Raw genomic sequence first — 21212 nt, 5'->3', positions numbered from 1 at the left:
AGTGCTTTGCATGTAGTAAGCGCTTAACAAATGCCATGATTATTATTTTTATTATTATTCTCTTTGCCTCAGTTCCCTCATTTGCATGTAGTAAGCGCTTAATAAATGCCATTATTATTATTATTATTATTATTATTATTATCATTATTATTATTATTATTGGGACAAAGACTGTGAACCCCCCGTGGGACAACCTGATCACCTTGTAACCTCCCCGGCGCTTAGAACAGTGCTTCGCACATAGTAAGCGCTTAATAAATGCCAGCATTATTATTATTACTGATTGATTACTGTTACTCAATCTGGACTGTAAACCCATTCTGGGAAGGGAACGTATACCAATTCTGTTTTTATTGTACTCTGCCAAGCGCTTAGTACAGTGTTCTGCACAAAGTAAGAAGCAGCGTGGCTCAGTGGAAAGAGCCCGGGCTTGGGAGTCGGAGGTCAGGGGTTCAAATCCCAGCTCCGCCACTTGTCAGCGGTGTGACTTTGGGCAAGTCACTTCACTTCCCTGGGCCTCAGTTCCCTCATCTGGAAAATGGGGACAAAGAGTGAGCCCCCCCGTGGGACAACCTGATCACCTTGTAACCTCCCCAGCGCTTAGAACAGTGCTCTGCACATAGTAAGCGCCTAACAAATGCCATCATTTTTTATTATTATTATTATTCTCTGGGCCTCAGTTCCCTCATCTGTAAAATGGGGATGAAGACTGTGAGCCCCCCGTGGGACAGCCTGATCACCTTGTAACCTCCCCAGCACTTAGAACAGTGCTTTGTACATAGTAAGCGCTTAACAAATGCCATCATTATTATTATTATTATTATTATTTGCTGCGCCTCAGTTCCCTCATCTGTAAAATGGGGATGAAGACTGTGAGCCCCACGTGGGACTGCCTGATCACCTTGTATCCCCCCCCGTCCCCCCAGTGCTTAGAACAGTGCTTTGTACGTAGTAAGCGCTTAACAAATGCCATCATTATTATTATTATTCTCTGCGCCTCAGTTCCCTCATCTGTAAAATGGGGATGAAGACTGTGAGCCCCACGTGGGACTGCCTGATCACCTTGTATCCCCCCCCACAGTGCTTAGAACAGTGCTTTGCACACAGTAAGCGCTTAACAAATACCATCATCATCATTGTTATTATTAAGTGGCGGCGGCGGGATTAGAACCCACGACCTCTGACTCCCAAGCTGGGCCACGCCGCTGCTCTACGGTATCTGTTAAGCGCTTACTATGTGCCAAGCGCTGGGGGAGATACAAGGCAATCAGGTGGTCCCACGCGGGGCGCACGGACTTCATCCCCATTTTCCAGACGAGGTAACCAAGGCCCAGAGAGGTGAAGCGACTCGCCCGGCGTCACACAGCCGAGCCGCGGCCCCCAAGTCCCCCGGGAGCGGGAGGAAAACTGGGGTCCGTCCACGCTTAAAGACCTTGCCGGTGTTTTTGTTCAGGTTCGGGCCTGTGGAGAAGAGGTTATTCGCACTCGAGACAGGAGGCCGCCGAAGATGACCTGGTAAGACGGATGTCCTGTCGCCAACCGTCCGTTCGGTCGTATTTATTGAGCGCTTACTGTGTGCCGAGCACTGTACTAAGCGCTTGGGAAGTCCAAGTCGGCAACATACAGAGTCGGTCCCAACAGCGGGCTCACGTCTAAAGGGGGGAGACGGACGACAAAACATGGAGACGGGCCTGGCCTAAGGTCGGAAGGTTCCGGGTTCTAATCCCCGACCCCGCCGCTTATCGGCTGTGTGACCTCGGGTAAGCGTGGCTCAGTAGGAAGGAGCCCGGGCTTTGGAGTCAGAGGTCATGGGTTCAAATCCCGGCTCCACCAGTTGTCACTTCACTTCTCTGGGCCTCAGTTTCCTCATCTGGAAAATGGGGATGAAGACTGTGAGCCCCCTGTGGGACAACCTGATCACCTTGTAGTCTCCCCAGCGCTTAGAACAGTGCTTGGCACATAGCGCTTAATAAATGCCATCATTGTTGTTGTTGTTGTTGTTGTTGTTGTTGTAAGTCACTTCCCAGTGACCTCATTGGTAAAATGGTGATTAGGACCGTGAGCCCCGTGTTCATTCATTCATTCAGTCGTATTTATTGGGCGCTTACTGTGTGCAGAGCACTGTACTAAGCGCTTGGGAAGTCCAAGTTGGCAACATATAGAGACGGTCCCTACCCAGCAGTGGGCTCCCAGTCTAGAAGGGGAAGCCACAGTGTGTCCAACCTCATTAGTTTGTATCTTCCCCGGCGCTTGGTAATAGTAATAACAATGGCGGCATTCATTAAGCGCTTACTATGTGCAGAGCACTGTTCTAAGCGCCGGGGAGGTTCCAGGGTAATCAGGTGGTCCCCCGGGGGGCTCCCAGTCTTCATCCCCATTTTCCAGATGAGGGAACTGAGGCCCAGAGGAGTGAAGTGACTTGCCCAAAGTCACCCAGCTGACAGTTGGCGGAGCCGGGATTTGAACCCTTGACCTCGGACTCCAAAGCCCGGGCTCTTTCCACTGAGCCACGCTGCTTCTCTAGTACAGTTCCTCTCACATAGGAAGTCCTTAATAAATATCGTCTAAAGAAAAAAAGTGTACGCGTGACCCGTTTGGATGAAAGTTCATTATAAGTCGTGCAAATAGTTAAAATTAATAATAATATCATTATTATTACATGGGATTATAATATATGATTATCAAAATTATATTATGATAATGTATAAATGATGGTATTTGTTAATAATAATAATAATAATGGCATTTATTAAGCGTGTACTATGTGCAAAGCACTGTTCTAAGCGCTGGGGATTTTACAAAGTGATCAGGTTGTCCCACGGGGGGCTCACAGTCTTCATCCCCATTTTCCAGATGAGGGAACTGAGGCCCAGAGGAGTGAAGTGACTTGCCCAAAGTCACCCGGCTGACAGTTGGCGGAGCCGGGATTTGAACCCACGACCTCGGACTCCAAAGCCCGGGCTCTTTCCACTGAGCCACGCTGCTTCTCTAGTACAGTCCCTCTCACATAGGAAGTCCTTAATAAATATCATCTAAAGAAAAAAAGTGTACGCGTGACCCATTTGGATGAAAGTTCATTATAAGGTGTGCAAATAGTTAAAATTAATAATAATATATAATAATTATTACATGTGATTATAATATAACATAATATGATTATCAAAATTATATTATGATGATATTATATAAATGATGGCAGTTGTTAAGTGCGTACTATGTGCAAAGCACTGTTCTAAGCGCCAGGGATTTTACAAAGTGATCAGGTTGTCCCACGGGGGGCTCACAGTCTTCATCCCCATTTTCCAGATGAGGTCACCGAGGCCCAGAGAAGTGAAGTGACTTGGCCAAAGTCACCCAGCTGCCAAGCGGCAGGGCCGGGATTAGAACCCATGACCCCCGGCTCTTTCCACTGAGCCACGCTGCTTCTCTAGTACAGTCCCTCTCACATAAAAAGTCCTTAATAAATATGACCTAAAGAAAAACAATGTACGCGTGCCCCGTTTGGATGAAAGTTCATTATACGTTGTGCAAATACTTAAAATAAATAATAATAATATCATAATTGTTACATTATTGTATTGTTATATGTAATTATAATATATATGTAATATGATTATCGCAATTATATTGTGATAATCTTATATAAATGATGGCATTTATGATGATGCCACGCTGCTTCTCTGGCCGGAGAATTTGCAGCAATGCGTAAAGTTGCTCTTTATTTAATTTACCGACATCTAGACTGCTCGCAGGGCTGAGTGCCGCAGATCCCCCTGCACGCGTGCTCGTTTTGTGCGTGAAAAAACAGTGCAACACATTTTTTTGCGGCCCTCTGCCATTCGGGAAGAGATGGGGCGAAAGGAGGAAAAGTCCGTCTTCCACAGGACACGCATTCGAGTTGTTTCTGCGGGTGTTTTGCTTTGAATTTGTCTCTGTGCTTCGTCTTCTAGACTGTAAGCCCGCTGTCGGGTAGGGACCGTCTCTATATGTCGCCAGCTTGGACTGCCCAAGCGCTTAGTACAGTGCTCTGCACACGGTAAGCGCTCAATACATATGATTGATTTGTGCTGAGCCACCCGCGTTCTTATCCGCTCTCCTTGTTCCCGGCAGCGTGCTTTGCAACGTTAGAGAAGCAGCGTGGCTCAGTGGAAAGAGCCCGGGCTTTGGAGTCCGAGGTCACGGCTTCGAATCCCGGCTCCCCCAACTGTCAGCAGGGTGACTTGGGGCAAGTCACTTCACTGCTCTGGGCCTCGGTTCCCTCCTCTGTAAAATGGAGATGAAGACTGTGAGTTATTAAGACTGTGGGTTATTATTTGTGAAGCAGCGTGGCTCAGTGGAAAGAGCCCGGGCTTTGGAGTCCGAGGTCGTGGGTTCAAATCCCGGCTCGGCCACTTGTCAGCTGTGTGACTTTGGGCAAGTCACTTCTTCTCTGGGCCTCGGTTCCCTCCTCTGTAAAACGGAGATGAAGACTGTGAGTTATTAAGACTGTGGGTTATTATTTATGCAGCAGCGTGGCTCAGTGGAAAGAGCCCGGGCTTTGGAGTCAGAGGTCGTGGGTTCGAATGCCGGCTCAGCCACTTGTCAGCTGTGTGACTTCGGGCAAGTCACTTCACTTCTCTGGGCCTCAGTTCCCTCATCTGGAAAATGGGGATTAAGGCTGTGAACCCCCCATGGGACAACCTCATCACCTTGTAACCTCCCCGGCCCTTAGAACGGTGCTTTGCACATCGTAAGCGCTTAATAAATGCCATCATTATTATTATTATAAGCAGGGAGGACCAAGACAAGTTGCTGTTCTTATGGAAGAGCGTCTCTGACATGTCGCCGTGACCCCAACATATTGAGTGTGACGTTCAGAGGGGACCAGTAAGGATCGGGGGACCCTGTCCCACTCTTCTGCAGGAGCCAGAAACAAACGAACAAACCCAAAAAACCCGACAGAGAAGAGCAACGAATATTTCCACGGGGTCTGAGGTCAGGAAAATTAGGACGGAGAGTGGAGGCCCTCGGATTTGGCGGGAAGGAAATCACTCGGGATCTCGGAGAGGGCGGCTTCGGTTTAGCGGAGGGGGCAGAAGCCAGATTGCAATTATTGAGCTCTGACTGTGTGCAGAGCGCTCTACTAGTCATTCATTCATTCGTATTTATTGAGCGCTTACTGTGTGCAGAGCACTGTGCCAAGCGCTTGGGAAGTGCAAGTTGATTTCCATGGTGTCTGAGGTCAGGAAAATTAGGATGGAGGGTGGAGGCCCTCGGATTTGGCAGGAAGGAAATCACTCGGGACCTCGGAGAGGGCGGCTTCGGTGGAGCGGAGGGGGCAGAAGCCAGATTGCAATTATTGAGCTCTGACTGTGTGCAGAGCGCTCTACTAGTCATTCATTCATTCATTCAATCGTATTTATTGAGCGCTTACGGTTTGCAGAGCACTATTCTAAGCGCTTGGGAAGTACAAGTTGATTTCTGCAGTATCTGAGGTCAGGAAAATTAGGATGGAGAGTGGAGGCCCTCGGATTTGGCGGGAAGGAAATCACTCGGGATCTCGGAGAGGGCGGCTTCGGTTTAGCGGAGGGGGCAGAAGCCAGATTGCAATTATTGAGCTCTGACTGTGTGCAGAGCGCTCTACTAGTCATTCATTCATTCGTATTTATTGAGCACTTACTGTGTGCAGAGCACTGTGCCAAGCGCTTGGGAAGTGCAAGTTGATTTCCATGGTGTCTGAGGTCAGGAAAATTAGGATGGAGGGTGGAGGCCCTCGGATTTGGCGGGAAGGAAATCACTCGGGACCTCGGAGAGGGCGGCTTCGGTGGAGCGGAGGGGGCAGAAGCCAGATTGCAATTATTGAGCTCTGACTGTGCAGAGCACTCTACTATTCATTCATTCATTCATTCAATCGTATTTATTGAGCTCTTACGGTGTGCAGAGCACTGTGCTAAGCGCTTGGGAAGTACAAGTTGATTTCCGCGGTATCTGAGGTCAGGAAAATTAGGATGGAGAGTGGAGGCCCTCGGATTTGGCAGGAAGGAAATCACTCGGGACCTCGGAGAGGGCGGCTTCGGTGGAGCGGAGGGGGCAGAAGCCTGCTTGCAATTATTGAGCTCTGACTGTGTGCAGAGCGCTCTACTAGTCATTCATTCAGTCGTATTTATTGAGCGCTTACTGTGTGCTGAGCGCTTGGGAAGTACAAGTCGGCATCATCTCTTGGAAGGGTACAATAAAACCGACATTCCCTGCTCAGAGCAAGCGTACAGTCTAGAGGGGGAGACGGGCATTAATATAAATAAATAAGATTACAGGTCCGTACAAAAATGCCGTGGGGCCGTGGGAATAAAGGGAGCGGGAGAGGAGGAAAGGAGGGCTTTGTCCGGGAAGGCCTCCTGGAGGAGAGTAATTTTCAGTTGGACATAAAGAGGGAAGTAAAAAGCTGAAAACGGCTTTATCAGCCCGAACCGCCTGAGGAAGAGAATCTAGCGGAAGAGTTTTATTCGCATTTGAACCTTTGCGCTCAGAGACAACGCAGTTTGGGGTTCGAATTGCGCTCCACTGGACAGCATGGTATAGCCTCGCGAAGCCATTAAGAGGAAGCAGCGTATCTTCTAGACCGTGAGCCCGCTGTCGGGTCGGGGCCGTCCCTATATGTTGCCAACTTGGACTTCCCACAGTGCTGTGCACACAGTAAGCGCTCAATAAGTACGATTGAATGAATGAATGAATATGTTTTGTGTCTAAATGCGCACGCAGACACCTTCCGGGGTTAAATCTGAGAGATCGTGGGCGTCGTTGGCGTGGGGTGTCGTGCTGGAGAAGCAGCGTGGCTCAGTGGAAAGAGCCCGGGCTTTGGAGTCCGAGGTCATGGGTTCAAATCCCGGCTCCGCCACTTATCAGCTGGGTGACTTTGGACAAGACTGGGCCTCAGTTCCCTCATCTGTAAAATGAGGATAAAGACTGTGAGCCCCATGTGGGACAACCTGATCACCTTGTTCCCTCCCCAGCGCTTAGAACAGTGCTTTGCACATAGTAAGCGCCTAATAAATGCCATCATTATTATTATTATTATGCTAAGGTTGCCCTTTCTTCTTGCCGCCAGCCATTACAGATGGAAAATCCCTACAAAGAACCTCTTAAGAAATGCACCCTGTGTGGGATTCACGTCGACTACAAGAATGTTCAGGTAAGGAATTTTATTTTTATTGCATCAGTAACGCTCCATTCATTCAGTCGTATTTATTGAGCGCCTACCGTGTGCAGAGCACTGGACTAAGCGCTTGGGAAGCTCCATCACTTGAAACGGTGCTGGAGAAGCAGCGCGGCTCAGTGCAAAGAGCCCGGGCTTTGGAGTCAGAGGTCAGGGGTTCGAATCCCGGCTCCACCACCTGTCAGCTGGGTGGCCTTGGGCAAGTCACTTCTTTGGGCCTCAGTTACCTCATCTGTAAAACGGGGATGAAGACTGTGAGTCCCCCGTGGGACAACCTGATCACCTTGTTACCTCCCCAGCGCTTGGAACAGTGCTTTGCACATAGTAAGCGCTTAATAAATGTCGTCATTATTATTATTATTGTTGGGACCCTGGATCACAGGGCAAGTCACTTCACTTCTCTGGGCCTCAGTTGCCTCATCTGGAAAATGGGGATGAAGACTGTGAGCCCCCTGTGGGACAGCCTGATCACCTTGGAACCTCCCCAGCGCTTAGAACAGTGCTTGGCTCATAGTAAGCGCTTAGTAAATGTCGTCATTATTATTATTGTTGTTGTCAAGACCCTGGATCACACGGTAGTCAGTGTGACCCTGAGGGGACCACCACAGGTCCCCGGGCCAGGCTGGAGACCAGCTGTTGGCCGGAAGAGTGAGGAACTAGGGCCAGCTTGCCGCCGGAGTCAAGCGCTTAGTACAGTGCTCTGCACACAGTAAGCGCTCAATAAATACGATTGATTGATCGATTGGTGGCCATCTGGCCTCTCTGCCCACCTGCCGTTTGAGCTCCCCATGGCAGCCTCGGGTGAAGGTCGCGCCCCGTGATTCATTCATTCATTCAGTCGTATTTATTGAGCGCTTACTGTGTGCAGAGCACTGTACTAAGCGCTTGGGAAGTCCAAGTCGGCAACATCTAGAGATGGTCCCTACCCAACAGCGGGCTCACAGTCTGGAAGGGGGAGACAGGGAACAAAACAAAACATATTAACAAAATAAAATAAATAGAATAAACACGTCCATTAGCCCAGCCGTGGAGAAGCAGCATGGCTCAGTGGAAAGAGCCCGGGCTTTAGAGTCAGAGGTCACGGGTTCAAATCCCGGCTCGGCCCATTGTCAGCTGTGTGACTTTGGGCAAGTCACTTCACTTCTCTGTGCTTCAGTTCCCTCATCTGTAAAATGGGGATTAAAACCGTGATCCCCCCGTGGGACCACCTGATCACCTTGTAACCTCCCCAGCGCTTAGAACAGTGCTTTGCACATAGTAAGCGCTTAATAAATACCATTATTATTATTATTATTAAGTCCTCTACGTGGCACATGGCTGGGAGGGACAGGGAGGGAATAACCATTTGCCTTTTGTACCAATTCAAGCGGGAACGGACACACCAACACACATAATAATAAAAATGGTGGTATTTGTTAGGCGCTTACTATGTGCAAAGCACTGTTCTAAGCCCTTGAGGTGGGGGGGGGGGGTTACAAGAGGTTATGTTGCCAACTTGTACTTCCTAAGCGCTTAGTACAGTGCTGTGCACACAGTAAGCGCTCGATAAATACGATTGAATGAATGATCAGGTTGTCCCACTTGGGGCTCACAGTTTTAATCCCCATTTTGCAGATGAGGTAACTGAGGCACAGAGAAGTTTCTTTTCCACTGCCCCATTCTCCCCTCCCCCCTGCTCCTAAAGGAGTCTCGTTAGATTTTAAAATAAGCCATTGAATTTTACCAATCTTTTGCCAAAGCAAACTCACATTATTTTCCCTCAACCGCCCTTTGAAGGAGGGAGAGGCAGAAATTATTTCACAGAGGAGGAGTAGGGTGGATAAAGTGGCTTGCTAAGGTTTATCCCGCGTGGCTCAGTGGGAAGAGCCCGGGCTTTGGAGTCAGAGGTCACGGGTTCAAATCCCGGCTCCGCCGCCTGGCAGCTGGGTGACTTTGGGCAAGTCACTTCACTTCTCTGGGCCTCAGTGACCTCATCTGGAAAATGGGGATGAAGACTAGGAGCCCCCCGTGGGACCACCTGATCCCCTTGTAACCTCCCCGGCGCTTAGAATAGTGCTTGGCACCTAGTAAGCGCTTGATAAATACGATTATTATTATTATCCAGAAGATTCATTCCAGCGTGGCTCAGTGGAAGGAGCCCGGGCTTTGGAGTCAGAGGTCATGGGTTCAAATGCCGGCTCCTCCACTTGGCAGCTGGGTGACTTTGGGCAAGTCACTTCACTTCTCTGGGCCTCAGTGACCTCATGGAAAATGGGGATTAAGACTGTGAGCCCCCCGTGGGACAACCTCATCACCCAGCGCTTAGAACAGTGTTTTGCACATAGTAAGCACTTAACAAAAGCCATCATTATTATTATTATTAATTCAGTCATAACTGTTGAGCGCTTATTGTGGGCAGAGCACTGTACTAAGCGCAATTATTATTGTTATTATTTTGCAGAAGATTCATTCATTCAGTCGTATCTATTGAGTGCTTATTGTATGCAGAGCACTGTACTAAGCGCTTGGGAAGTACAAATCAGCAACATGTAGAGACAGTCCCTACCCGACGACGGGCTCGCAGTCTAAAAAGGGGAGAGAGACAACGAAACAAGTAGACAGGTGTCAATACTGTCAGAATAAATAGAATTATAGCTATATACACATCATTAATCATCATCATCATCATCAATCGTATTTATTGAGCGCTTACTATGTGCAGAGCACTGTACTAAGCGCCTGGGAAGTACAAATTGGCAACACATAGAGACAGTCCCTACCCAACAGTGGGCTCACAGTCTAAAAGGGGGAGACAGAGAACAAAACCAAACATACCAACAAAATAAAATAAATAGGATAGATATGTACAAGTAAAATAAATAAATAGAGTAATAAATATGTACAACCATATATACAGGTGCTGTGGGGAAGGGAAGGAGGTAAGATGGGGGGGATGGAGAGGGGGACGAGGGGGAGAGGAAGGAAGGGGCTCAGTCTGGGAAGGCCTCCTGGAGGAGGTGAGCTCTCAGCAGGGCCTTGAAGGGAGGAAGAGAGCCAGCTTGGCGGATGGGCAGAGGGAGGGCATTCCAGGCCCGGGGGAGGACGTGGGCCGGGGGTCGATGGCGGGACGGGCAAATAAACAGAGTAATAAATATGTCCAGATATATGTAGTGCTGTGGGAAGGGGCAGAGGGAGGGATGGGGTGATGGGGAGGGGTGATCCTATCCCGTCTGGACTACTGCATCAGCCTTCTCTCTGATCTCCCATCCTCGTGTCTCTCTCCACTTCAATCCATACTTCATGCTGCTGCCCGGATTATCTTTGTCCAGAAACGCTCTGGGCATATCACTCCCCTCCTCAAAAATCTCCAGTGGCTCCCAATCAATCTGCGCATCAGGCAGAAACTCCTCACCCTGGGCTTCAAGGCTGTCAGTCCATCCCCTCACCCCCTCCTACCTCCCCTCCCTTCTGTCCTTCTCCAGCCCAGCCCGCACCCTCCGCTGCTCCGCCGCTAATCTCCTCCCCGTGCCTCGCTCTCGCTTGTCCCACCATCGACCCCCGGCCCACGTCATCCCCCGGGCCTGGAAAGGCCTCCCTCTGCCCATCCGCCAAGCCAGCTCTCTTCCTCCCTTCAAGGCCCTGCTGAGAGCTCACCTCCTCCAGGAGGCCTTCCCACACTGAGCCCCTTCCTTCCTCTCCCCCTCGTCCCCCTCTCCATCCCCCCATCTTACCTCCCTCCCTTCCCCACAGCACCTGTATATATGTATATATGTTTGTATTTTTGACTTTATTTAATTTATTTGTACATATCTATTCTGTTTATTTTATTTTGTTAGTATGTTTGGTCTCTGTCTCCCCCTTTTAGACTGTGAGCCCACTGTTGGGTAGGGACTGTTTCTATATGTTGCCAATTTGTACTTCCCAAGCGCTTAGTACAGTGCTTTGCACATAGTAAGCGCTCAGTAAATACGATTGATGATGATGAGGAGGAGAGGAAAAGGGGAGGCTCAGTGTGGGAAGGCCTCCTGGAGGAGGTGAGGTCTCAGTAGGGCTTTGAAGGGAGGAAGAGAGCGAGGTTGGCGGATGGGCAGAGGGAGGGCATTCCAGGCCTGGGGGGTGACGTGGGCCGGGGGTCGACGGCGGGACAGGCGAGAGCGAGGTACGGGGAGGAGATTAGCGGCAGAGGAGCAGAGGGTGCGGGCTGGGCCGGAGAAGGAGAGAAGGGAGGTGAGGTAGGAGGGGGCGAGGGGATGGACAGCCTCGAAGCCGAGAGTGAAGAGTTTCTGCTCGATTCGGAGGTTGACAGGCTGGAGATATTTGAGGAGGGGAGTGACACGCCCGGAGCGTTTCTGTAGAAAGATCATTCGGGCAGCGGAGTGAAGAATGGACCGAAGCGGCGAGAGACAGGAGGGTGGGAGATGAGAAAGGAGGCGGGCGGCCCACCGGCCAAGCTGGGACTGGAGGTCAGCCCTCTAACTCCCGGTTCCATCCTCTCATCATCATCAATCGTACTTATTGAGCGCTTACTATGTGCACAGCACTGTACTAAGCGCTTGGGAAGTACAAATTGGCAACATTTGTACTCGCCACCGGATCGTTGCGCTACGGTGTCCAACAGCTCCCGATCCAGGTGGGAATTGTCCAGGCGTTTAGATTTAGATGGATCCCTGGGTCGTGAGGTCATGGGTTCGAATCCCGGCTCCGCCACGTGTCTGCTGTGTGACCTTGGGCAAGTCACTTAACTTCTCTGAGCCTCAGTTACCTCATCTGGAAAATGGGGATTAAGACCGTGAGCCCCACGTGGGACAACCTGATCACTTTGTATCCCCCCAAGCGCTTAGAACAGTGCTTTGGACATAGTAAGCGCTTAACAAATGCCAACATTATTATTATTATTATTATTAATATTATTATTATTGTTGTTGTTGTTATTATTATTATTATTATTATCATCCCAGGCTGAGCCCCCTTTTTCCTCTCCTCCTTCCCCTCCCCACAGCACTTGTATCTATATTTGTACAGATTTATTACTCTATTTTACTTGTACATATTTACTCGAGACTGTGAGCCCACTGTTGGGTAGGGACTGTCCCTCTATGTTGCCAACGTGTACTTCCCAAGCGCTTAGTACAGTGCTGTGCACACAGTAAGCGCTCAATAAATACGATTGATGATGATGATGATGTTGCCAACTTGTACTTCCCAAGCGTTTAGTACAGTGCTCTGCGCACAGTAAGTGCTCAATAAATACGATTGATGATGATGATGTTGCCAACTTGTACTTCCCAAGCGCTTAGTACAGTGCTCTGCACACAGTAAGCACTCAATAAATACGATTGATTGACTGATTTATTTATTTTGTTAATGATGTGCATATAGCTTTAAGTATTTGTTCGGACGACTTGACACCTGTCCACATGTTTTGTTGTCTGTCTCTCCCTTCTAGAGTGTGAGCCCGTTGTTGGGTAGGGACCGTCTCTATGTGTTGCCAACTTGTACTTCCCAAGCGCTTAGTACAGTGCTCTGCACACAGTAAGCACTCAATAAACACGAATGAATGAAGGAATGAATAAACAGTTCATTCAGTCGTATTTATTGAGCAATTATTGTGTGCAGAGCACTAGACTGTTGCGTAGGGACCGTCTATCTGTTGCCAACTTGGACTTCCCAAGCGCTTAGCACAGTGCTCTGCACACAGTAAGTGCTCAATAAATACTATTGAATGAATGAATGAATGGACTGAGCGCTTGGGAAGTAAAAGACGGCGGCATAGACGGGCCCTCCCCAACAACGGGGTGGCGGTGAGTAGACACTTGAAATATGGAGGTAACAATCAATCAATCATATTTATTGAGCGCTTACTGTGTGCAGAGCACTGTACTAAGCGCTTGGGAAGTACAAGTTGGCAACATATAGAGACAGTCCCTACCCAACAGTAGGCTCACAGTCTAAAAAGTGTTCCAGTGACTTCCGTATGGTCAGGGCGGGTGAATGGGAGTTGAAAAAACTTGGAGTCAAAATAAATGCCTTATATTGTGTATTTTAACGTTCCGGTATATTTGTATATTATCCCTTCCCCACGGTACCTGTATATATGTTTGTGCAGATTTATTACTCTATTTGTTTATTTTACTTGTACGTATCTATTCTATTTATTTTATTTTGTTAATATCAATCAATCGTATTTATTGACCGCTTACTGTGTGCAGAGCACTGTACTAAGCGCTCGGGAAGTACAAGTTGGCAACATATGTTTGGTTTTGTTCTCCATCTCCCCCTTCCAGACCGTGAGCCCACTGTTGGGTAGGGACCGTCTCTATGTGTTGCCAACTTGGACTTCCCAAGCGCTTAGTACAGTGCTCTGCACACAGTAAGCGCTCAATAAATCATCATCATCATCATCAATCGTATTGAGCGCTTACTATGTGCAGAGCACTGTACTAAGCGCTTGGGAAGTACAAATTGGCAACATATAGAGACAGTCCCTACCCAACAGTGGGCTCCCAGTCTAAGAGGGGGAGACAGAGAACAAAACCAAACATACTAACAAAATAAAATAAATAGAATAGATATGGACAAATAAAATAAATAAATAAATAAGTAAATAGAATGAAAAAAATATGTACAAACATATATACATATATACAGGTGCTGTGGGGAAGGGAAGGAGGTAAGATGGGGGGGATGGAGAGGGGGATGGTTGATTGATTGAGTACCATAGTTGGTTGCATTGACCGTTTACGTATTTTGCTTTTTTTCTTTTTTTTTTTGTTTTTGTTTTTACCTCCAAACAGCTTCTATCTCAGTTTATTTCCCCATTCACTGGATGTGTTTACGGCAGGCATATAACAGGTATTTACATTTAACTCTTTTCAATTGCAATATTCAGGCGTTTTATGCAGTTCAAAAAAACTACTTCAAAAAAAATAAGGGATATGCCCATTTCTCCTATCCGGCGCTTAGGACGGCGCTCTGCACATAGTAAGCGCTTACCAAATGCCATTATTATTATTATTACTATTATTATTATTAGGCGGTAGTTAAGGAAAATTTGCATTGCAGTATCCCACGTCCATCTTCACAACTGTTTCCTCTACAATTATGTTGCGTACTATCCAGGGAGGCGGTGTGTTCGTTTTGTCGGCCGTCTCCCCCTTCTAGACCGTGAGCCCGTTGTGGGGCAGGGACCGTCTCTAGATGTTGCCGACTTGGACTTCCCAAGCGCTTAGCACAGTGCTCTGCGCACAGTAAGCCCGGCTCCGCCACTTGTCAGCTGTGTGACTTTGGGCGAGTCACTTCACTTCTCTGGGCCTCAGTTCCCTCGTCTGGAAAATGGGGATGAAGACTGCGAGCCCCCCGTGGGCCCACCTGATCGCCCTGTAACCTCCCCAGCGCTTTGAACAAGTGCTTTGCACGTAGTAAGTGCTTAATAAATGCCATCATCATTATTATTATTATTATTAATAAATACGATTAAATGAATGAATGGATGACAAAACTTCCCAAATCTGCCACCACCTCGGTCCCAAAGTGTGTCCTGAAAATATCCATTCTGACAAAACTCTGCAAATCAGCAAAGAGCCAGACTAGAGTCCGTAATCAGATAATTTTGGACATAATGTAGACAGAGTGGGAGCCCGTCGTGCTATTTACCGCAGATTAATTCATTCAGTTTTATTTAGTGGACGCTGACTGTGTGCACGTCGCTCTACTAGAGAAGCAGCGTGGCTTAGTGGAAAGCGCGCGGGCTCGGGAGTCAGAGGACGTGGGTTCCAATCCCGCCTCCGCCACTTGTCTGCTGTGTGACCTTGGGCCAGTCACTTCACTTCTCTGCGCCTCAGTTCCCTCATCTGTAAAATGGGGATTAAGACTGTGAGCCCCACATGGGACAACCTGATCACCTTGTATCCCCCCAGTGCATAGAACAGTGCTTTGCACTTACTAAGCGCTTAACAAATGCTATTATTATTATTATTATTACCCCAGTGCTTAGAACAGTACTTGGCACATAGTAAGTGCTTAACAAATGCCATTATTATTATTATCATTATTATTATTATTATGACCCCAGTGCTTAGAACAGTGCTTGGCACATAGTAAGTGCTTAACAAGTGCCATTATTATTGTTGTTATTATTACCCCAGTGCATAGAACGGTGCTTGGCACATAGTAAGCACTTAACAAATGCCATTATTATTATTACCCCAGTGATTAGAACAGTGGTTGGCACATAGTAAGCGCTTAAATGCCATTATTATTATTACCCCAGTGCTTAGAACAGTGGTTGGCACATAGTAAGCGCTTAACAAATGCCATTATTATTATTATTATTGTTATCATTATTATTACCCCAGTGCTTAGAACAGTGCTTAGCACATAGTAAGCGCTTAACAAATGCCATTATTATTATTACCCCAGTGCTTAGAACAGTGCTTGGCACATAGTAAGCGCTTAACAAATGCCATTATTATTATTATTATTACCCCAGTGCTTAGAACAGTGCTTGGCACATAGTAAGCGCTTAACAAATGCCATTATTATTATTATTATTATTATTATTATTATTATTATTATTATTATTACCCCAGTGCTTAGAACAGTGCTTGGCATATAGCAAGCGCTTAACAAATGCTATTATTATTATTATTATTACCCCAGTGCTTAGAACAGTGCTTGGCACATAGCGCTTAACAAATGCCATTATTATTATTATTATTATTACCCCAGTGCTTAGAACAGTGCTTGGCACATAGTAAGTGCTTAATAAATGCCATTATTATTATTATTATTATTATTATTATTATTATTATTACCCCAGTGCTTAGAACAGTGCTTGGCATATAGTAAGCGCTTAACAAATGCCATTATTATTATTATTATTACCCCAGTGCTTAGAACAGTGCTTAGCACATAGTAAGCGCTTAACAAATGCCATTATTATTATTACCCCAGTGCTTAGAACAGTGCTTGGCACATAGTAAGCGCTTAACAAATGCCATTATTATTATTATTATTACCCCAGTGCTTAGAACAGTGCTTGGCACATGGTAAGCGCTTAACAAATGCCATTATTATTATTATTACCCCAGTGCTTAAAACAGTGCTTGGCACATAGCGCTTAACAAATGCCATTATTATTATTATTATTACCCCAGTGCTTAGAACAGTGCTTGGCACATAGTAAGCACTTAACAAATGCCAGTATTATTATTAATATTACCCCAGTGCTTAGAATAGTGCTTGGCACATAGTAAGCGCTTAACAAATGCCATTATTATTATGTGCTTAGAACAGTGCTTGGCACATAGTAAGCGCTTAACAAATGCCATTATTATTATTATTACTATTAGTATTATTATTATTATTTTTACACCAGTGCTTAGAACAGTGCTTGGCACATAGTAAGCACTTAACAAATGCCATTATTATTATTATTACTGTTAGTATTAGTATTATTACCCCAGTGCTTAAAACAGTGCTTGGCACATAGTAAGTGCTTAACAAATGCCATTATTATTATTATTACCCCAGTGCTTAGAACAGTGATTGGCACATGGTAAGCACTTAACAAATGCCACTATTATTATTGTCATTATTATTATTATTATTACCCCAGTGCTTAGAACAGTGCCTGGCACATAGTAAGCCCTTAACAAAGACAATAATTATTATTACTAGATTCTTGGGAGAGTACAGTATAACAATAAACTGACCCCTTCCCCGCCCGCGACGAGCTTGCAGCCTACAGTCGAAATCTCCCAATGCCTCATTAATACCCGGGTTTAGTTTATGTAATTGTGGTATTTAAATGCCATTACCAAACTTGTACTTCCCAAGCGCTTAGTCCAGTGCTCTGCACACAGTAAGCGCTCAGTAAATACGATTGATGATGATGATGATGATGAGAATGACAGTATTTCCCTTCCACTAATAGGAGTGTGACTGTGAGCCCGTTGTTGGGTAGGGACCGTCTCTACCTGTTGCCGACTTGGACTTCCCAAGCGCTTAGTCCAGTGCTCTGCACATAGTAAGCGCTCAATAAATACAATTGAATGAATGAATGAATGAGCAGAACTAATACGTCATTATCACCCCCTCCGCGGAAGGTAAGCAGCACCGGACGCTAACACAGCGTGGCTCAGTGGAAAGAGCCCGGGCTTTGGAGTCAGAGGTCACGGGTTCAAATCCCAGCTCTGCCACATGTCTGCTGTGTGACCTTGGGCAAGTCACTTAACTTCTCTGAGCCCCAGTTACCTCATCTGTAAAATGGAGATTAAGACTGTGAGCCCCACGTGGGACAACCTGATCACTTTGTGTCCCCCCAAGCGCTTAGAACAGTGCTTGGCACATAGTAAGCGCTTAACAAATGCCAACATTATAGAGAAGCAGCGCGGCTCGGTGGAAAGAGCCCGGGCTTTGGAGTTGGAGGTCGTCGGTTCAAATCCCAGCTCTGCCACTTGTCAGCTGTGTGACTTCGGGCAAGTCACTTCACTTCTCTGTGCCTCAGTTCCCTCATCTGGAAAATGGGGATTAAGACTGTGAGCCCCACGTGGGGCAACCTGATCACCTTGTATCCCACCCCAGCGCTTAGAACAGTGCTTTGCACATAGTAAGCACTTAATAAATGCCATTGTTATTATTATTATTATTAACACGAGGGACTCGTGTGACATGGGGTTTTCCGTCTTAAATCCGGGCCAGAAGAGCCCCCGGAATCACCGCCGGACCACCCGGACCCGTTATCCTCCACTAGGTCCTAATTCCCTACGGCTCTTTTATTTTGGAAATGGAGATCTGAGACTATTTCGAGCGGTGCCCCCCCCCCCAAATCTCTGCACATCTCTCACTGCCACCCCCGTATGACTGTGAGCCCACTGTTGGGTAGGGACTGTCTCTGTGTGTTGCCAATTTGTACTTCCCAAGCGCTTAGTACAGTGCTCTGCACATAGTAAGCGCTCAATAAATACGATTGATGATATGACAACCCCAGGCTCCTCCCCAAAGGTGAAGACTTCTAGACTGTGAGCCCACTGTCGGGTGGGGACCGTCTCTATAGGTTGCCAACTTGTACTTCCCAAGCGCTTAGTACAGTGCTCTGCACACCGTAAGCGCTCAATAAATACGATTGATTGATTGAAGGGAGTCACTGGGGACCACCTTCCTAACGCATTCCCGCGGATTGGTGCAGGAAGCTCGTGGAAAAAAATCCTCTCCAGCCCCAGAGCCTCTCCACCCCTCCAGTCCCTACCGCAGGCGGACACCAAGATCTGGGATTCATTCATTCATTCAGTCGTATTTATTGAGCGCTTACTGTGTGCACAGCACTGGACTAAGCGCTTGGGAAAGACAAGTTGGCAACATATAGAGGCGGTCCCTACCCAACAGCGGGCTCACAATCTAGAAGGGGGAGACAGACAATAAAACAGAACGTATTAACAAAATAAGTAGAATAGTAAATATGTACCAGTAAAATAGAGTAATAAATCTGTACCAACATATATGAATAAATACAATCGACCGACTGACTGATTGACTAATGTTTCACTGTCCAAAGTCTCTTTGCGCTACCTTTTCATTCATCCATTCATTCGTATTTATTGAGCGCTTACTGTGTGCACTGACCGATTAATGTTTTCCTGTCCAAAGTCTCTTTGCGCTACCTTTTCATTCATCCATTCAATTGTATTTATTGAGCGCTTACTGTGTGCACTGATTCATGTTTCCCTGTCCAGAGTCTCTTTGTGCTACCTTTTCGTTCATCCATTGTCGTATTTATTGAGCGCTTACTGTGTGCACTGACTGATTAATGTTTCCCTGTCCAAAGTCTCTTTGCGCTACCTTTTCGTTCATTCATTGTCATATTTATTGAGCGCTTACTTTGTGCACTGACCGATTGTTTCCCTGTCCAAAGTCATTTTGCACTTTCATTCATCCATTCAATCGTATTTATTGAGCACTTACTGTGCGCACTGACCGATAAATGTTTTCCTGTCCAAAGTCTCTTTGCACTCTTTTCGTTCATCCATTCAGTCGTATTTATTGAGCGCTTACTGTGTGCACTGACTGATTGTTTCCCTGTCCAAAGTCTCTTTGCACTACCTTTTCATTCATCCATTCAATCGTATTTATTGAGCGCTTACTGTGCGCACTGACTGATTAATGTTTCCCTGTCCAAAGTCTCTTTACGCTACCTTTCATTCAATTGTATTTATTGAGTGCTTGCTGTGTGCACTGACCGATTAATGTTTCCCTGTTCAAAGTCTCTTTGCGCTACCTTTTCATTCAATTGTATTTATTGAGCGCTTACTGTGTGCACTGACCGATTAATGTTTCCCTGCCCAAAGTCTCTTTGCGCTACCTTTTCATTCATCCATTCAATCATATTTATTGAGTGCTTACTGTGTGCACTGACTGATTAATGTTTCCCTGTCCAAAGTCTCTTTGCGCTACCTTTTCAGTCGTATTTATTGAGCGCTTACTGTGTGCACTGACTGATTAATGTTTCCCTGTCCAAAGTCTCTTTGCGCTACCTTTTCATTCAGTTGTATTTATTGAGCGCTTACTGTGTGTACTGACTGATTAATGTTTCCCTGTCCAAAGTCTCTTGCACTACCTTTTCTTTCATCCATTGTCGCTTACTGTGTGCACTGACTGATAAATGTTTCCCTGTCCAAAGTCTCTTTGCACTACCTTTTCGTTCATCCATTCAATCGTATTTATTGAGCGCTTACTGTGTGCACTGACTGATTAATGTTTCCCTGTCCAAAGTCTCTTTGCACTACCTTTTCGTTCATCCATTCAATCGTATTTATTGAGCGCTTACTGTGTGCACTGACTGATTAATGTTTCCCTGTCCAAAGTCTCTTTGCACTACCTTTTCATTCATCCATTCAGTCGTATTTATTGAGCACTTACTGTGTGCACTGACCGATTAATGTTTCCCTGTCCAGAGTCTCTTTATGCTACCTTTTTGTTCATTCAGTCGTATTTATCGAGCGCTTACTATGTGCACTGACTGATTAATGTTTCCCTGTCCAAAGTCATTTTGCGCTACCTTTTCATTCATCCATTCAATCGTATTTATTGAGCGCTTACTGTGTGCACTGACTGATTAATGTTTCCCTGTCCAGAGTCTCTTTGCGCTACCTTTTCATTCATCCATTCAGTCGCTTACTGTGTGCACTGACTGATAAATGTTTTGCTGTCCAAAGTCTCTTTGTGCTACCTTTTCATTCATCCATTCAATCGTATTTATTGAGCGCTTACTGTGTGCACTGACCGATTGTTTCCCTGTCCAAAGTCATTTTGCGCTACCTTTTCATTCATCCATTCAATCGTATTTATTGAGCGCTTACTGTGCGCACTGACCAATAAATGTTTCCCTGTCCAAAGTCTCTTTGCACTACCTTTTCGTTCATCCATTCAATCGTATTTATTGAGCGCTTACTGTGTGCACTGACTGATTAATGTTTCCCTGTCCAAAGTCTCTTTGCACTACCTTTTCGTTCATCCATTCAATCGTATTTATTGAGCGCTTACTGTGTGCACTGACTGATTAATGTTTCCCTGTCCAAAGTCTCTTTGCACTACCTTTTCGTTCATCCATTCAGTCGTATTTATTGAGCGCTTACTGTGTGCACTGACTGATTGTTTCCCTGTCCAAAGTCTCTTTGCACTACCTTTTCATTCATCCATTCAATCGTATTTATTGAGCGCTTACTGTGCGCACTGACTGATTAATGTTTCCCTGTCCAAAGTCTCTTTACGCTACCTTTCATTCAATTGTATTTATTGAGTGCTTGCTGTGTGCACTGACCGATTAATGTTTCCCTGTTCAAAGTCTCTTTGCGCTACCTTTTCATTCAATTGTATTTATTGAGCGCTTACTGTGTGCACTGACCGATTAATGTTTCCCTGCCCAAAGTCTCTTTGCGCTACCTTTTCATTCATCCATTCAATCATATTTATCGAGTGCTTACTGTGTGCACTGACTGATTAATGTTTCCCTGTCCAAAGTCTCTTTGCGCTACCTTTTTAGTCG

General features: G+C 46.3%; 1 protein-coding gene across 1 annotated transcript in view; it reads left to right on the top strand.

Annotated features, from left to right (window-relative positions):
- The window catches only part of MRPS18C (mitochondrial ribosomal protein S18C), a 30021-nt gene that overhangs the window by 2293 nt on the left and 6516 nt on the right, over positions 1 to 21212 (top strand). Inside the window, exons 2-4 of the mRNA XM_038759398.1 lie at positions 1454 to 1515; positions 7085 to 7168; positions 13966 to 14023. Of these exons, the coding sequence (XP_038615326.1) occupies positions 1454 to 1515; positions 7085 to 7168; positions 13966 to 14023 (204 nt within the window). The remainder of the gene's footprint in view (positions 1 to 1453; positions 1516 to 7084; positions 7169 to 13965; positions 14024 to 21212) is intronic.

The sequence above is a fragment of the Tachyglossus aculeatus genome, chromosome 17 (genome assembly GCF_015852505.1).
Source record: "Tachyglossus aculeatus isolate mTacAcu1 chromosome 17, mTacAcu1.pri, whole genome shotgun sequence".
NCBI classification, from domain to species: domain Eukaryota; kingdom Metazoa; phylum Chordata; class Mammalia; order Monotremata; family Tachyglossidae; genus Tachyglossus; species Tachyglossus aculeatus.
Note: the sequence above shows the minus strand (reverse complement) of the source record. Positions and strands in the feature narration are given on the sequence as shown.